Source organism: Fundulus heteroclitus, chromosome 1 (genome assembly GCF_011125445.2).
Source record: "Fundulus heteroclitus isolate FHET01 chromosome 1, MU-UCD_Fhet_4.1, whole genome shotgun sequence".
NCBI lineage: Eukaryota > Metazoa > Chordata > Actinopteri > Cyprinodontiformes > Fundulidae > Fundulus > Fundulus heteroclitus.
In genome coordinates, this window is record NC_046361.1 from 32,681,066 (window position 1) to 32,699,975 (window position 18,910).

The 18,910-nt window shown below is 42.0% G+C and overlaps 1 protein-coding gene across 1 annotated transcript; it reads right to left on the reverse strand.

Moving 5' to 3' along the window:
• Positions 1 to 485: 485 nt before the first annotated feature.
• On the reverse strand, positions 486 to 15,581 carry tamalin (trafficking regulator and scaffold protein tamalin). Its single transcript, XM_012875655.3, has 8 exons — positions 15,271 to 15,581; positions 12,657 to 12,709; positions 10,450 to 10,504; positions 7,434 to 7,536; positions 5,250 to 5,343; positions 2,541 to 2,607; positions 2,018 to 2,084; positions 486 to 1,359 (listed from the first exon to the last, which is right to left on the reverse strand). The coding sequence occupies exons 1-8, from the start codon at positions 15,466 to 15,468 to the stop codon at positions 857 to 859; spliced, it is 1,140 nt and encodes a 379-aa protein (XP_012731109.2). The 5' UTR covers positions 15,469 to 15,581; the 3' UTR covers positions 486 to 856.
• Positions 15,582 to 18,910: the final 3,329 nt, after the last annotated feature.

Consider the following 18,910-nt stretch of genomic DNA (forward strand, 5'->3'; position numbering starts at 1 on the left):
GGGAGCAAGGGAATGAAAAGACTCCCTGCTAAACCCCCCCCACCACCACCACCACCCAACAAACACGCATGCATGCACGCATCCAGAGAAGCAGCAAGCTCCTGGACAACTGGGAATACGGGGAGCGTGGAACAAGAGGAATCGGCATTTGCCCCCGCAGGAGCTGAAAGAAAGTGGTTGTGTTAGGAATTTTGAGTCATGCTCTTTTCTTTTTTTCTCCCCCCCCCCTCCCTGCACATTCCTCGCTGGTTCCCCCCAACAATAAACCGTGTCAAGAGTTGATAAAACAGCCTTCGTTCTGGATACCTTGCGCCAATAAATGCCTCGAAGCGTCGCGGCCTCCACATGTCTGAGGGATGGCCTTCTGAGATAGTGGTTTCTATATTTAAGAATCACATGAAAAAGGATGCACACATTGGACGTCATTCAGCTGCTGCGGCGTACACAAGCATGAGAGCCTCCTTTACAAAATAATGAACATGTAATCTGGAAAAATGCCACGTATTTTATTTTTTAACTTTGGAACCACAAAAAGGCTTTGATTGGTAGTAAATTGCTGCACAAAGTTGTCACAGGTTTGTCAAGATAATAGAAAAGTCCGTGCAGTGAAGGGGGGGGAACACTGAAGCATCCTTCATTTTGTGTGAATAGAACGTGTGAAAATAAATAAATAACTTAGAGATCAAGACAAACCGAAGCAAAGATTATGTACACCTGTGAAATAAAAGTCCGTTTGGTCGTCCCAGCAACACAGCCGCTTTGCTTTGGTCTCACACTTCACTCTTTGGAGGCTGTTTTGCTTATTTTTCTTTGGCGGTTTCAGTCTGACTGTCAGTCTTTTAGCGTCGTCCGTTGCTCAGAGTTTGCTCTCCTCCTCCTCCAGCGGTCGATTCAAACCCGGGATGAACTTGAGGAGACGCCGGCGGAAGCTCTTCTGCTTGGGCTTTCTCTGCAGCGAGCCGAATCCTCCCTGCTTCTCCCCCGAGCCCACGGACGACGACGACGACGAAGACCCCCTCACGTAGCTGCGCGTGCTGGCGCTGCGCGTCAGGTGGGTCTTGGTGACGGTGAGGAGCTCGCTGGCCGGCCGCGGCCGCTGCTGCTGCTGCTGCCTGGTCGGAGGCGGCTTCTCGTTGATTCTGTCTCCGCTGCTCGAGTCCATGTTGCCGTCCGAGTGGTACAGGCAGGTTTGGTAGAGCGGGTCGTCCTCCGTGGCGGTGCTGAGAAGGCTGGCGCTGCTGCTGGTGCTGCCGGTGCAGCGGAGCGCTCTCTGCGCCGCGGGGCTGGGAGCGCCAAGGCTGCCGTAGATTCCCGCCGACTCCAGGGACTCGTACAGCGCGGCGTCGCTCATTACGATACCTGCAGGAGAGACGAGAGCAAGGTGAGCTCAGCAGGAAGCAGTATTTAACCGTCACGGGCTGCCGGACCAAAACACAGCACACCAACTGAAAACTAATGTTAAAATGAGTTCTCTGAGACGAGTAAATCATGTAACAACAGACCGAATGCAACTGAAACTGTTCTGTTGACGAATGACCTGAAAATCTCATTCATTTCAAACATTTACGCCTAAAACCCCTAAAATGCGAATATGCATATGTTTAAAAGGCTGCATGTTCTCCAACAGTAATAAGGAGTTTTTACTTTAAAAAAATACTTTTTTTATTCCAGAAAATGCTGCTAGAAACTGACATAAAATAGAATTGTATTGGAAGATAAAAGCCTGTAAATTTTTTGTCCAGTTTTAGCTGTTTGCAGAACATCTCAGCTAAGCACATCTAAGCCTCTTCAACCAGTAACAAACAGGAATAACACTAAACACATCCATCCATCCATCCATCCATCCATCCATTTTCTGAACCGCTTAATCCCTCATGGGGTCGCGGGGGTTGCTGGTAAACTAAACACATTTCAGATCCAATTCTAAAACAGTCTTAATTGTTTAAATATCTTTTTACGACCAAAAAAAAAATAGCTAGAATTCAATAAAGCCAGTGAAGTAGTGAAGACAACTCACCGTGGACGAGCCTTTGCTCCTGAACCATCAGAGAGCGATATTCATCCCATTTCTCATGCAGAGTTTGCTACAAAGAGAGACAGAAGATTTATGACTTTACTAATAAAAAAACAACAACACAAGAACATAAATAAATATACAGCAATTTAAAAAAGAGGATTCTTAATAAAAAAAAAATAAATCTATAACGACCAGCACTAAAAGCAGCATGTAAGGTAAAAAAAAAAGCTTTAAAATGCTGGCCAAGTCCCCTTAAAAAGCGGATACTTTTTGCAGTAGATCAGAGCAGGACAGCTGCTGTAATCTTTGGGGAAATTTTGCTTAATGCTTTATGCAACAGGTGGAGCCACTCTGAAGACAGGTGTGGAGCGAGGGGGAAGGGGTCCCAATATTTAGCACTTAAAACAATGTATGTCTGTGTGGAGGGGGCGGCTGGGTGTGAAAGGCCACTGGACACATAATCAGACTGATTCACCAGCAAACAAAAAGAAAAAAAAACAATTGCTTAAGGGAAACTACTCACCTTTAGATACTGCAGCCTGGCCTCCAGCTCAGCTTTTCGGATTGAGTCACTGTAAACCGTCTCCAGCCTTTAAGTGGAAAAACCAAAAGAGACCACATGGTTATTGAGCTCAACAGGAAGCACTTACAAAAACTACAAGGGCAGAAAAACGGCTATTAAAGAAAAAAAACTCTATGAAAGGCTGTTTTCACGAGCCCAGAAAACAGGAGCGGGTCTGATGTCAAGCAGCGGTTTACAAGCAGCGTGGAAGGATCAGAAACACGAGCAGCTTCCACTCCAGGGCTGCAAATGCTCTTTAATTAGGAGCGCCGCAGCAACGTTTTACACTCTAACAGCTTTAATAAGTCAAGCGGAGGGTATAATTTGATGACGTCCAACTGTAAAAGCCGCGGCTGAACGAGGACCCTTAAAGCTCACAGCCTATACGCACTAATTGTCCCTTTAATCTTTTACAAGCAGGGAGGGTTAGGAGCAGAGCGTGGTTCAAAATAAACACCCAAACAGAAAGAAAATGTGACATCTAACAGAGACTCAACACACAGCTGGAAGAAAAAAAAAATCCAACAAACAAGAAAATTTCATCAGAAATGCCGAGTCATTGGTTGTTTTGGTGATTTTTGGCCATTTCTGAAAGCGGTGGAAAACCCACAAGGCTGCTCAGAACAAGAATGTAAGCCTCAAACAACCAGGCGCCGCTCAAAAACTACACTTTGCATCAATAAATTATGTAACACCGGGCAGCAGTGCATCCTGGTGGGACATCTCTGAATTTTTACATGTCTACAGTGTTTTATTCAAGCGATATGACAAGTTAAAGAGACTCTACAGAGAGTTTTGAGTGAAAAATTGAAATATAAAAACAGAAATTAACTGGAGTTTTGCCGTAAATATTCTGCACTCTGGGTGGGTTTGATGGAAAACCCAAAGTCCTACAGCAGTGGGAGACACATTGGCCAAACAGTCAGAAATACCTACGATTTGATGTAATACATAACGCGTAAGAGATTAAAACTAAAGGCACAAGAGCAGTTTAAACTGAAAACTCGCTATTTTTGTCTTGCAAAACTTAAATCCTCATTGTGTAAAAAAAAGAAAAAGGTGTGAAAAACTTAATTTTACATAATCAAAGCCCAACTTTCTGATGCAAGTTTAAACTTTGAACAGTTTTTCTGCTGCAAAGTATGACTGAGGTTCTGAAACTACAAAGACGACTGAATTTTGTCACCCATTTGGCCAAAATCCTAATACGGTCTATAGGGAAATGTTTTTATTACTCTGCAAGTTTCATAAGAAAATATATCGTGACTGAAAGTCACATTGGGTTTTTAGATGCTGTGGGAGGAATAAACTGATAGATTTGATGGATACAGAAGGATAAGACTTATAATCACCTGAACAGTAATAAGTCTGATGCTCCTTTAATAAAAAAGAGATACAAAAGGACTGTATTGGTATTTTTATTTTGTTGGTCTATCAGTAATAAAACGGAAAATCCCGCTTTCCAAAAGCTGTTTTGCTGTTGCTGCCACATTAATCTTACTTTTTTTTTTCTTTACAAATATCAAGAATTTGCGGTCTGAAACCAAATAGTGGTAACGAAGTAGAAACCTCTATAATATCAATAAAACATGTCCAGCATGACAGATTCAACGGCAACAGGTCTTTGCAAATAATGTATGTTATTTTAGTAACATTTTCTATAAATATGGTCTGAATTTGGTACTAAAATTCCCCTTAAACGTGAAACACTGTATTTGGGTGATGTTCCTGTGACAAATTGGAATAACGATGATAAAAGATTACTTGGTATGTTACTTATTGCAAGTAAAAAGGCCATCACAAGAAAGTGGCTGAGAGTGGAATCTCCAACTATTGAGGATTGGACTAATATAATACACAAAATATATGTCATGGAAAAGCTGTCTTTTTCCCTCAGGATGCAAAAGGACATGTTTTACAAAATCTGGACTAAATGGACTGAGTACATAAAACCCTTACGGTCAGATTTTGTATGAAGGATACGTTTCTGTACTTAAAACCTTGTCTTGTGAATATTGGCATGCTTCCAATATGTTTATGTTTATATATGTCTTGATACTGTGAAAACTTAAAAAAAAAAAATTATAAAAAAAAAAAAATATGGTCTGAATTTATCAGACTCTGCGTCTCCTCCAGAAACATTAAAGCCAACTTGAAAGAATAAAGCCAGGAATTGAGTACGTTAGTTGGTTTATGATATATATTAAACAATCTGACCATATTGTAAAGGAGAAATACTGTTTTTTTGTATTATTTGCTCTAAATTATTAGCAGTAGGAAATGAACTCTAGGACCAAAAACCTAAACTATTTTCCTGTTTATTCCCCACTGCTAACTTAGACCTCAGTCCTTCCGGCAACAAAAACTCTTTCACGTAAACGAGATCGACTGCATGCTTGGTTTAGCGACGTCAGCGAGGCGCGGCTCAGCCGGTTTACGCCGTGACCCGGCTGAGCACATCCTGAGGACGCGGAGGACAGAGAACAGCTGTCTGCACTCGTGTAATTCAGTACGAAACTCTGAAACTAACCCTCTGCACAGGGAGTCACTGAACGCACCTCTTAACCACCATCAGCAGAGGTTCATTTTACAATATTCTGATATTTTGTTCAAAACTTCACGCCTGTTCTGGTCCCGTTTTTAGAAAAACCAACGAACGGATCTGTTTACCTGAGCGTGTTGCCGTAGGACCTGATGAGCTGAACGATGTCCTTGTGGAGAAAACCTTCTACGGTGGTCTCGTTCACACTTGTGATGGTGTCCCCTGCACACACACATACACAAAAAAAAAAAAAAAACAACGTGCGTTAACCAGCCGGCCTCCATGAGGTCACAACGCTTCCACGCGATCTGGATTTTACTTCTTGGAGATGCAGCCAAGTGAGGCGTGAAACCTCAGCACATGTGAGGCACACATGTGGAGGACCAGACTCGTTGAAGTCGTGGCGCTCCATCCTGTCGCTGTGCTCCCGTCTCCACATGTTGAAGGGAATATTTATCTAACCCAAATATTTCCTGCGTGTGGTTTTTTAAGATTTAAAGCCGTCAGCGTTGAGTCTTCTTTGAGAGTGGCGGTGCGTAGTTAGGCGTGGTGTGGACTCTGGGGCCTCTGCTGGAGAGCTATTGTGTTCACTGTGTCCAGAGAGGACAACAGAGAGCGCACAAGAAAACGTAAGAAGTGAGACTGACGCAGTCGGCTCGGATTTGGCCGAGACAAACACCTTCTCTCTCTGTTGTCACCGACGCAGCGCTCGGCGAGGCCGGCTCGTCACCGAGGCGTGACGACTTTCCAGAGCAGAGATAATTTCCTGGAGCAAAGAGAAGCTCTCTGGTGTCAGCTCAGATTTATTCTCCTGTCCGTGCCCAAACCTCTTCTGCTTAAAACATAAACTACCCGGTCTATTACCAGCTACTTCAGTCTGTTTTAACGGGATTCTAAGTGACAGGCCAAAGCAAAGGAGTCCACAGTTAAGTCGAAGTGAAAAATGACACTTGCACTGCTAAAATGGATCTAAAAATAAGTAAAATTTTCTTAAAGTTAGTGTATTTATCCTTGATTTGAGTGGGTAAAATGGATATTCTGCCAATGGAATGAGTATTTTGACCCCTAAAATAAGATAATTAGACATCCTGCACTTGAAATAAGATGATGGAGATGAATTGTTCCTATTTTAAGTGCAAAAATCAAGGAAAAATACAATCATTTCAGGAACATTTTACTTATTTCTAGTTCTGTTTTTGCAGTGTGGCAAGTAAAAATCTGAAAAGTGTGGCATGCACTTGTCTTCACTCTCTGAGCCAAGAATTGAGCCGCCTGTCATGCCAATTGCAGCAGAAGCTATTTTTGGTATGCCTCCACCCACTGTGCGCATTTAGAAACTGAAAACGTTGCCAGTTCTTCATACCTTCCCCAGCTCAGCCCGGTTGGACGGATATCTGCGAACTGAAGTTAAATGTGGGTCTAGGCCATTCTGGCACCAGTGCTGCCCAGCTCTGGCTGCACGTTCTGGGTTACTGTCCTGCTAGCTACAGGGTGAACCTCCATCCAAGTTTCAGGTCTAGAGTCAAATTCTGGTCTCACTGGACCAGAACACCTTCGAATGCCTGCAGTGTCCTCGTGGCAAACTGCAGAGCGGTTGTCGTCACTCTTCCATAAAATTCAGATTTGCAGCAGGCAGAACTGTTAGCTGTGTCGTTGCCAGATCTTCCCACCTGAGCTACGGATATCTGCAGCTCCTCCAGAGCGAACACAGGTCTCTTTGCTTCTTCTCTGCTTAATGGTCCTCATTCAACAGTCCTGTGTGAAATCTCCGCATGCCCGGCTTTAAGAAACCTCTGAGGCCTTCAGAGAACAGCTGTCTCAATGATGGGATTAAATTAAACACAGGTGGACCTCATCTAATCATATAGTTCTGTCAGCTGGTGGTGCCGCTGGATTTTATTTAAGGATTTCAGGGTAGGAACACAAATCCACGCCACAGTTTTTGAGAAAAGCACTGAAGTGTGCGGTTGTTATGCGACCCGATGTGAGAAGGTTTAAGAGTTAATACTTATGTAAGGCCCTTGCGTACGTGTACGTGTCGGTTGAAAAAGTTGTTCATCAGCTGGAAAAGTGACAAGGCACGCAGTCCCATTTGGATTTTCCCATAACAACGGAGCAGCAGGATGAAAGTCAGTGGTTTGTGTTGACATAATGTTCACAATGCCAGCTGATAAAAAACCCAGCAACTCTTGTCACGCTCACTTCCCTTGTGGTTATTTCAAACCTTTTCCATTTTATTTCAGGCCCTAGCAAAAAAGAAGTGAACCTATGAGATAAAAAAAAAAAAATTATTAAAAAAAAGGTTCACTCACCAACTTTAAGTCCTGCTTGCTGGGCCGGGCTGCCGTCGTGCACCTTGCACACAAACGTGCACATCTCCACCGAGTTTTGGTCCTGATGGTGAAGGCCGTACGTCTGAAAAAGGAGAAAACAAGAGACGCTGAAGATCAAACACACCTTCCGCTTTTACACCAACCCGTCTTCCTCTGATGTTCTGAAATATTGTGGTAACGATGCAACATCTGAGAAAGAAAAAAAAAAAAAAAACCACTGAACCGCATGCAGGGGAAGTCGTGACGGACAGTGCCGGAAACACGGTTTTATCACAGAGGACGCACGCATGTGACGCACGCAGGCAAGTAAGGAGGTCCGCTTCCTCTCGCCTCCCAAAACAAACCCCAAGAAGGACTTAATGAACCTTCACAAACTGCCAGACTGTAACTTCCCCTTTCTACAACATCCTAAAGAGAAGATGCTCCTATGTTGTTAATTTGCTTGTGCTCAATTAGGACAAGACTAAACAGTTCCCTACTTATTTAATCCTGTTGAATACTTTTCATGTAAATAAACCAGATGGGAATTTTTACTGATTTGTTTTCATAATGATCCGAAAGAGGAAGAACCTGAATCCTGAGACCAGGTGTCATTTTACAGAAAAAAACACAATTCAACCATTGGGGGGAAAAAAAAGCTAAAATTACATTTGTGCGTCACTGAAACAAGGATGCAAAGACACATCACAGGCATGCATCTCTTATTAATGTTGCCATTAAAAGGATCCATTTAAATTATCTTTTTTTCCAAATGGGAAAGTACATATAATAAACGTCATAGATTTTTCAAAAGCAGAACTGAGTCAGCAAGTTTTACCTGAATGTGAATTTTTTTAAAAGTTAGAAATTCATTTTCAATTTATCAGAATTTCTAGAGTTTATTTACTCTGGTTGGTTTCCTGGCTTTTTAAATAGGGTTGAGGTCAGAGCCATTTTCCAGAAGCCTAATGTTACGTTTGCTTTATCCACCTCAAAACCAGTTTAGATGTGTGCTTAGGATTATTGTCTTATGGGAACATCCAGTTGGGTCTTAAATTTCAACCGTCTGAGCTAAACTCTCAAAACTCAGAGTCAACATTCAGCTGGCCACGCAGAAAAGAGAAATGTTTCATGGTCCGACGAAACAAAGACTGAGATATTTGGCAACATTAAGGAGAATCTCTGGGAGGTGAGGCTCTAAAACCAAAGAACCATGCAGAAAAAAAAACAGCGGTGACGGTATCATGATGTGGGCTAGATCCAAATTCAGCTAAATATGGACACAACTAGGCGTTTCAAACGGATAAGGATCTAAACCACGTGTAAAAACAGGTTTTGGCATGGGTAAAGCAGGCTGACATCAGCGTTTTAAATGACCTCGACCTCATTACTATTGAAAATGTATGGGGCGTGTTTAAAGGCTGGATCAGTCCCAGAAAACCAACCATTTTCATTGAGCTGCTCATATTTCCAGGCAGACATACGACAGAATCTTGTTCATGGCTACAAAAAGAGTGCAGGTAAATCTATTAATGGGGATCTGAGCATTTATATGTGAGAATATAATATAGACGGCTTAATGGATGGAAATAAAACAGCACAGTTTTACGCTTTTGCAGTCACTTCTTGTTCAGAAAATGCTTCAGGTTGCTGGTTGGGTGATCTTCCAAAACAAATTTCAAATATTTATATGATATTCATTCCTATAATACCTATATATAAACATCTCAATGGTATATTTGTAGTATATTTATCTTTCTATAAAGCCCTTCTGCAATTTTGCAGTGTATGTTTTGTAAAATGCCAACGTGCTTCCTTATTTTGCTGTTTTTATTTATCTAAACCATCTATGTACTTCCTTGTCAGTTTTGAAATTTATATTTTGTTGTCTTGGAAACTGTGCCGTGCTACTTCCACGTGTACCCCAATGCTCTTCCTTGTTTCAGTGACCGCATTGTCTCTGCACAAAGGTCACAGAGCTGCAGGACAAGAATACACTTCCCCGTCTCGGAAATGTTTTAGACAAGTTTACATGCTGCTGCTGCTGCAAAAAAATAAGCCATTGTCCATCAAAACACTTTTCAAAACTTCATATCTGCCTAATAACCTTCTGCACGCGTCAACCTTTTCTGCTGTTTAAGCCAAACGGGTCCAGGTAGAGCATGCGCCCAGGTTGCATGAGAGCGCCAAAGGAAATTTGCAATGATTCAGATCTGGCCCGCATTTACGGCTGCCGGCTTCCTTCTCAGCAACCAGCAAGATAAACACGTTAGCATGCAAATATCATCGCAAGGCAAATCTCACATTTGCATGCTGGACTCTCTCGGCTCCACATCCACATTACCCACTCTGAGGGAGGAAAAGCGGCCAGGAAACGCGAGACTCCACATTCATGGCGATCTCCGCTGCCCATCAAACTGCTCCTCATGGCCTTACTTCCTTCTGGCCACAGCCGGGCAGGAAGGGCGGGAACGCCTAACGAAAGCGTAAATAGAACACGGCGTCTTTTCCTAGAAGAACTACTTCAAATCCCAGAGACTTTATGCGAGCGACAGCGCGTTAAAATATCCATGTTCTGCTCACAGCCTGTAATCATTTCTGCAAACTATTCAAAGAATGACTGTGGAAAAAACAGCGGCAACACTGCGAGGCTTTGGCGCTTAGGGGGGGGGGGATCAGAGATTTGTGAGTAAATCCTGCTGGCATAGAGTAGAGCAGGTATTACATCCGAAAGCGTGTGAGTAAACCACGGGGCTTAAAATAAAAATGCTGCAGGAAGAGGCGGGAAAAAAAAAAAACGGCTCCAGTCATGAGATTAGCAGGAACAAGTTATTTGACTGCTGCATGACCTTTTTTACTCCGGCTAGTGCAAGGCCACGCTCGGAGATGCAGGAAGGGACGCGTTTGTTTCCGTCTTCCAGTGAAAGACGAGCGGCTGACTAAGACCCCCGGCTGATCGTGAAAGCCCGGCTAAACGCTCCAAAACTAATACGCCCCGTTAATCCTCTTCATTTACCTGAATCTCAAAACCAAACGCCTCCTCTTCATTCTTCTCCAAGACCACCACCTTCCTAAAAAATAGAAAGAAAACACGATTTAAAACCAACGTACGGTTGAAAAGAACAGCCCTTCTTATCAATACAGCCTGATAAATGTCAGTCATCTGCAGAACGCTGACGCTGAAGGGGTGAATTTACTCTTCAGATGACTACTTTGCAAAACCATTGAATTTTTTTATGTTTTCTCAACAACCATTACAGATATTTAGTCTGTAACAGGGATACCGGGGTCCAGTCCTCCACAGCAATCTTTGCATGCGTCGCTCCTCCAACACACCTGAATCTAATGAATGGCTCATCAGCCGGTTCCCGCAGAGCTGAGATGAAATGCCGATGAGGGAATTAAGCCATTTGACTCAGGCGTGTTGAAGCAGGGATGGAGCCAAACGTTGCAGGAGAGTACGTCTCCAGGACTGGATGTGGCCCACCCACAAAGCATCCGATTGGTGTGAAGTGAAAGGGGAATTAAGGTCTTAGAAATACGTCTGAAAAGTGTGGCTTGCATTTGAATTTCTCCCTTTGGACGTTACTTAATTAGCAATAATCTGGCTCTTAACCTCGTTATGAACCCAGCTGTTTTTCTGCGAGGGCCTCGAAGGTTTACTAGAGAACGTCGGCGAGCCGACAGCACCACGAAGTCCAGAGGACACAGCAGACAGGTGGTGAAAGCTTAAAGCAGGGCTAGGGTATAAAATAATACCCCCCAAAGCTTTGAAGATATCTCTCATAAGCGCCGCTCAGTCCATCATCTGAAAGTGCAAAGAGTACGTTTCACAGCTGCAAACCTACCAAGACATGGCCGTCCGTCTAAACTGACAGGCCGAGCATGGTAGCTCTGCAGGAGCTGCGGAGGTCCACAGCTCGCGTGTGAAAATCTGAAAAAAGAAAAACCAAGCCACTGTTGAGAGTAAAGCTGTAATCAGTCCCGTTTCCAATTTGCCACACGTCACGTAGGGGACACAGGAAAAAAAAAATGTAAGAGGTTCGCTCTGGTCAGATGAGAGCGTACATGCAACTCCCTAAGTGGTTCCCCACACTGAAACATGATGGTGGCAGCGTCATGCTGTGGGGATGGGTTTCTTCAGCAGGGGCCCCCCGAAGCTGGTCGGAGTTGATAGAAAGATGGATGGAGCTTAGACACAGGAAACCCTGATAGGGGCTAAAATAAGTCTGGAGGCTAGGAAAGAGGTTCGCCTTCCAGCAGGAGAACGACCATAAACTTACAGCAGGAGCTACAACAGAACGGTAGGAAAGTCCACACTGCAAAAGGGGAACTAAAAGTAAGTAAAAGTTTCTTGAAATTAGTGTATTTTTCCTTATTTGCCAATGGAATGAGTATTATTACCCCTAAAATAAGATAATTAGACATCCTGCACTTGAAATAAGATGATGGACATCAATTGTTCCTATTTTAAGTGCAAAAATCTTTTTCCATTGGTAAATAGTCCTTTTTACCTGCTCTAATTAAGGAAAAATACACAAATTTAAAGAAAATGTCACTTACTTTTTGTTCCCTTTTTGCAGTACAGGCCTGAAAGCTGATGCTTCCTCCAGTCTGAGAGAGCTTGGGCTATTCTGCAGAAAATTACGGACCAGAGGGTCTCTATGGCTGAACTAGGCTGGTAAAGACATAGCCTGAGATAATTACAGCTGTAAGTGCAGTAAAAAGTAATTGAAGTATCGTCTACGGGAAGTTAAACATTTAAATGCATGACACACTTTTCAGATTTCTTTCTGCAAAGAGCTTTGAGAACCATTCATCAATTTTCACTGCATTGATGTTTGTGGTTGTGGGGGGACGAAACGTGGAAAAGTTCAAGAGGCTCTCAGTTGGTGTGGGCTGGTTGGTGCTTCGATGCGAGACACACAGGGCGTCCTCTGTGTCCGGCGGCTTCTGGACGTCACAGCCGGACACAGAGGACAACGATCCGTTGGACTGTACAGCGTCACGGCTGGACATTTCACCCAACATGAGACATGAAAATTCATTAGGCTCCTCTAAGGATCTCACGCCACCGAAGCCCAAATCCACAAAAGCTCGCTGTTTTGGACAAGACGCGCCGACTCCGAGACGAGGGAGCGGCGCAGTCGTGACGCCGGTGGCAGAAACCAAAACAAAGCGGCGACTTGTGTTTAAAGAAGAAATTTTAGGAGGAGAGCGTACCTTTGTGGTTCCGGGGGTTGCGTTATTGGTTTCCACTTCTCCGAGCTGCCACCCTGTGAGGAGAAAACGAAAGCAAGACGTGAAACGTCTAAAGACACCTGCGTGAGGTTACAGCGAGATTAATCACAAGGGATTCCCCGCCATCGCTTGTAGGACACGCCTACTTTATACATCATTAGGCTCGATAATTTAATGGTACTGAAACCTGACGTCCGTTTCGTTTACGTGTTTACTTGCATGCTCAAAAAAAAAAAAAAAAAAAAAAACAAGACCTGCAGCTAAGTTTAGCCTCAATTTCACAGCAGATCAGCCTACACCCCCCCGGAGCGCTCCAACCGTTGATTTATATGAACGGTTTCGATTATTTCGGGCCTTTCACACAAACTCTGGGCTATAAACAGAAACACACAAGACACTGTGGTGAACACCGGGCTACAATAAGCGCATTGAGAGCCAAACCAAAGTCAGCAGCAGGTCAGGTCCCGGCTCTACCTGATAGAGTAAAAAAAAAAAAAAAAAAAAAAAAACGAAACATGGCTATCCAGATGCCTCCTTTAAAATAAAAAAAAGTCACCTAAAATCAATCCTCCTCTGTTCCACCTCCATCATTTTCAAATGTGGCTCTGATGAAAGCCTGCTTTGTGCCAGAGTCTCTTTGCCCAGTAAAACTTTGCTTTCTTTATGTCCCAACACTTACAGAATTGTCCAGCACTTGTCTCAATGAGTGCATTTATTCCCAAGTACCCACACGGCGCGGGCGGGGAGGGCTGGGGGGGGGGGGGGGGGGGGGGATGCGGGCCGGACGGGGTCTCCGTCCCTGTGCGTTGTCGCACAATGCCGTGTTGTTGCCCCTCGCTGTTACTGCGGGCTGGCAGTGGGTGGAGGTCCTAATAAATGCGCCTCCCTGTACAGTAAGCTGGGGAAAAAAACACAGGCTCCTCTACACATCTGCTTTTTTTTTTTTTTTTTTGCCCAAAATCTAAAGTTATACAACTGGAGGAAAAGAAAAAAACCCAAAGCAGAGCATAAAATGTGCTGACTGAGCCGCACTGGACAGCACGGACTGATGTCATCCGTGGACAGAAGTAGAAGAAGAAATGTCAGGCACGTGAAACTTTATTATTATTAATATTAAGTCTTTAAATAAAGCCAGTATGAACCGTTTTCAAGAAGAGGAGCTAAGCAGCCTTTTCTGCCGTCTTTTAAAATAATGCAAATCTTCTCAAGATAAGCCCTGAAAGAGATTCTAGAGTAGACGCTCACATTTTGTGCTAATCGCTCGGCTCTAGATCAAGATCTAGATCAAGCCCTGGAAACTGCCTGACATCAGACTCTGAACCAACGAGCATCTGCTTAGACCCCCCCAAGAGCACAAAACATACCCTACAAGTTACTTTTACAAGACAAGACCTGTCCTTTAAGTCCAAAATGTTGCTTGTAAATGACTCCAATCTATATTTACCGGATCACGATTTTAATTTGCGTAAGACGGCATTAGCAAAGGACTGCTTGGATGCAATATTTGGTATCTGATTAAACTGTAGGTGGCATGCGTTGAAACTTTGCATATTAGTGACAGATTTACCCAGCCGAATGGTTATCATCATCGTAATATTCAAATTTCTTATTATTGGGCACACCTTGTTAACATTTTCAGGGGAGAAAAAAAATCTTAAATAGGGACAAACTACAAAAGTCATTGGATTTCCCCTTAAAATCTGGACTAATAATCATCTATATCATAAAATGCATCTGGTTGTGAAGTCAATTATTCAGATTATGCTGTAAAATTGATATTACGATCTGGTTCTCTATCAGCTTTTTCCAAATATATTTTAATGACTTTTGGAGAAAATAAAAAAATACCCCAAAAAATTAATTCTTTCATTTAACTGTATGTTTTGAAGAATTTCCATTGATTGCGGTTCAGTTGACTGACGAAGAAATTTGACAAGAACAACAAGCCACCTCTTTCTGAGAGACAACAAAAACAGTCAAAATTTCAATATACAATACTGGAAAATGTAAGTGGTTACGAGACCGAGTCACGCAACCACTGTTATCACATGAAACACGAAATTCTAGGCTATTAATGCGGATAACTAAAACACAGCCCTGGCTTTACAAACTGATGCATTGTTGGTATGAAACATCCCAACAAAACAAAAACAAAAAAAACACCCAACTAATAATAATAATAATAATAATATCAAAACTCCAAAAGGAATAAATGATGCTAGTATTAGTCAGATGTATGCTACAAAAATGTCTGGTCATAGGGTGGATTAAACGTAAATTTGATGAGTAATAATATTTGGAAGCCCCCCGCCCCCAATTGTAGTTCTGGGGGCCCCTAATTCTCTTGAACAGTCTCTGCTCCGTCCCAAAGTGCAATGCAGGTCTGAACATACTCCTTTAGGAACCCTCAAGGCTATTTTCCCTACATAACAAGCAACTAAAAAATTAGAATAACCCTAAAATATTAAAGCGTTTGTTTCTGAGAAATAATTTATTTAAATTATGAATTAAATCTGACAGAGTAATAACTTAAAAAATTTATCAAAGTTGACCACATTTTTAAATCTAATAGAAAGTGTCTTTTTTTTTATCGTACCCTTTTGTAGTTTCTGGGCAGCGTCCCCCCAGAGTAAGCCAGCGTCTTGTAGTTGTAAACCTCCGACGACTTGGAGGGCAGCTCCGCGGTCCTGCAGCTGTCCGACTTTGACGACGGGAAATAAATGTCGCTGTCCTGGGATGCGGGTCCTCCGTCCGCCCCGCTGGAGTTCACCTTCTTCAGCCTCCGGAACGTCATCTTCGTCGGGGAATTAAGAACCGCGGAGGAAAGCAGTGACACGGAGCGGATCCTAAACTTTTCTGCTCCGACTGAGAGTCGCGGCTGTACAGGCTGTGAGGAGGAGGCGGGCACTACGCAAATGAGAGGCAACAGCCATGACAACGATGCTGCTTTCAAGAGCGCCTCGGGCGTTTCCCTTTCACGTCAAGCACTACAACAAGGGTCTGCAAATTTACAATCCAAAGAGCCATGATCGCCTTTAGTCCGGCTAAATGAGACTCTTTCAGAGCCACTAATGTTCCATTACCTTTGGAAAATAATATATATATATATATTTTTTTTTTGACAAATATCTTCTACAGTAAATTTGTTGCCATTTTTAAAGAACCACTGTTTTAATTCAATTTTAACATTGCAAAATAAAGAAAAATCATACAATCTTTGCAAAAAAGAGGTTGGATACACTTTCCAATAGGGCTATGGATGTTTATCTGTGAAAAATTATGTTTAAACATTTATTTATTTTTAAAAAAAGATGCTGTTTCCAACCAAACGACAATAAAAACGGTTCATTCTGGTGTGGAAATTCAATTCCACACCATTTCCATTAGAAAAAGTAAAACTTGTGTTATCATATCTATATTAAAATAACATTATATGGTTAGTCATCGTTTTTAGCCAAAGTTATTAAGAGCGATTGTGGAAGGTCCATGGAGCCACGGGTTGCAGACCCCTGCACTACGAGATAACACACTGGGAGTTCTGCAAGCATTATTGTTATAAAGCAAAAGCAATTTATGACTTTTACATGCAGTCTACATCTAAAAGTCATACATTGCGGATGTAGACAGATGAAAATAGGCAGTGTGTTAATGCACATCAAGAAAGAGCATTTGGGCCCCAATTCTAGGAGCCGATTTTTTAAAGCAGCTATTCTGATATGAGAATAGATCATCACAAAAAAGAAGACCATAGAGAATGATTTTTCAACCAGAGTTCAAGAAAGCGACTCCCATAATTTTGAGTGGATAATGTCAGAGGGGGAGCCCGCACCGCCACTGTTTTCATTACACGGTCAGAATAAATCCCCAACAATTTAAACGTAAACAGAAGTGTAACACAAGAATATGTGGTGAAACAACCTTGAGCTGTCAGGGGAAGCACCTGCTCGTCGTTACATAAACAGTGTCTCTACTTCTGAATATAAGAAATGCAAAGTTGAAAAGACTGCAGTTCTAGGTTTTATTATATTTGGATGAGCAACATAATATCATTTATTGGGTCTACAGGGGGGAAAACAAAAAGGCTGCGGATGTAAATAAAGCAAGCGTTAAGGTAACAGGAAAACATTCGGAAAAAAAATTCCAGACATTTTGATAAAAATTATTTTATGGTACCAATTATATGATGATACTCCTTTTATCCATTGTCTATGGCTGCTTAGCCGTGCAGGGTCACACCGCCTATCTCCAGCAGTCGTTGGGCCAAGGGCAGGGCACACACTGGACAGGTTACCAGTCCATCACAGGGGAACACAGAGACACACCGGGACAGACAACCACAGGACGACACACACTTTACAGAGACCTAAAGTTAACAATCAGGCTTTTGGACTGTGGGAGGAAGCTGGAGTACCCGGAGAGAACCCAGGCATGCACAGGGAGAACATGCAAACTGCATGCAGAAAGACCCCGGGCCAGTATTTGAATCCAGTATTTTAAAAAGAACCTATTATATATATAAAAAAGAAGAACCTGGTGATTGATGCATAAATTAGAGAAGAAAAAAATGCCAAGTCACTGGCTGCCATGTTGATTCCCATCTTATTTTTGGCACAGTTGTTTGCACTGTTGCCTTGCAGCATGACGGTGCTAAGTTCAAATCCTGGCCCAGGATCTTTCTGGTAAAAGTTTGCATGTTCTACGTTTGCATGTGTGGGTTTCTCTCCAGGTACTTCAGCTTGAGAGTCTGACATGTCCAGTGTTGTATAGTAACGAAGTAAAAATACTTCACTACTGTACTTAAGTATATTTTGGAATACTTTATACTTTTCCCGAGTATAACATTTTTTGATAACTTTTACTATTACTTCACTATATTTCTGAACTTAATTACATACTTTTACTCCAATACATTTTCAATGTTTGGTTTAGTTACTCGTTACAAAAAGAGAGAGAGAGACTCACGCAAGTGTTTTGACCCTACCTACTGATTGACCGCGATAATGTCAGGACTTGCCTGGGCTTGTTCATCACCACCAACAGGATAGGAAGCTGGTCCAATAGTAAAGCAGGTTAAATTAACCTTGTGGTATAGGTAAAGCATCTAATAGCAGAAAGTCCTAATTTTCTTAACTAAATGATAACCTGCAGGTGTATATATTAGCAGGTTTACCACTTCCTGTAGGTTAACTGGACCTGGTTTATCACTTAACCATGTTCTTAGTATACATCCCCTGGTCTAAATTTTGCCTGCACTTGGTTGTGTACAATTTTAAAGTGCATAGCACTGACCTTACTTGAAGAAGGAAAACTGAAAGCTTACAAAAAGGTTGTATTTTCTGTTTAAACTTGGTCTAAATTTCTCCTGCACTTGGTTGTTTATATTATTTTAAGTGAATTTGACTTTCAAAGTTTACCAAAATCTAAAAAATTTCATTCAAACTGCATTTGCTTTGTTTTACATTTTACTTATACTTTTTATTACATTACTTGAGTACATCTCTTTTTACAGTAATTTTCATACTTAAGTACAAGACATTAATTTCTAAAGGTTTTTTTTGCCTTGGGGAAAAGGCAGTTTACACCCTGAACAGCATTGCTAGTCCATCACAGGGCATATGCAAAGGGCAGTTTAAAAGAATTTGTAAAAAAAAAAAAAAAAATTGAGCTGAAACTGTATCATTTATTGTTATTGTGTTTTGGGTTTACAGGACCACAAAAGAAGCGCTATGTATTTAATTCGAGACAGATCTCATATATTAAACGTCAGCAAAAAGGAAGGGTGCCAAAGGAGCTACTATGATATAATGGAAGAAGATTATTGTAAAAAAATAAAATAAAAAAGAAAGAAAATAATGTCAGGAAACAGAAAATGCCAAGTCATCGGCTGCTTTAGTGATTTCCGCCTTTTTAGGGACATCAAGTTGGATCGCGTCCCGCATCGCCACTGTTTTCAAAACACAGGTTGGAGTTTATCTCTCAGACAAACAGATCCTGTCCAACAACCTGAAGTCAGGCTGTTAAACTCAACTCTGAGCGTCAGAACCCTGAAGTGCCCACACATGTAAATGTTATGTATACAGTGTTTTATAAAAGAGAATAAAGGCTATTAAAAAGACAGAAACACAAGTGAACAACAACTGAGCTGAAACAGCGATGCGCAGTGTCATATTATTTATAGTCATTGCAGGATAAAAGTATTCATCATGTTATAATAAAGCTAGACTTTAAATTTCCAA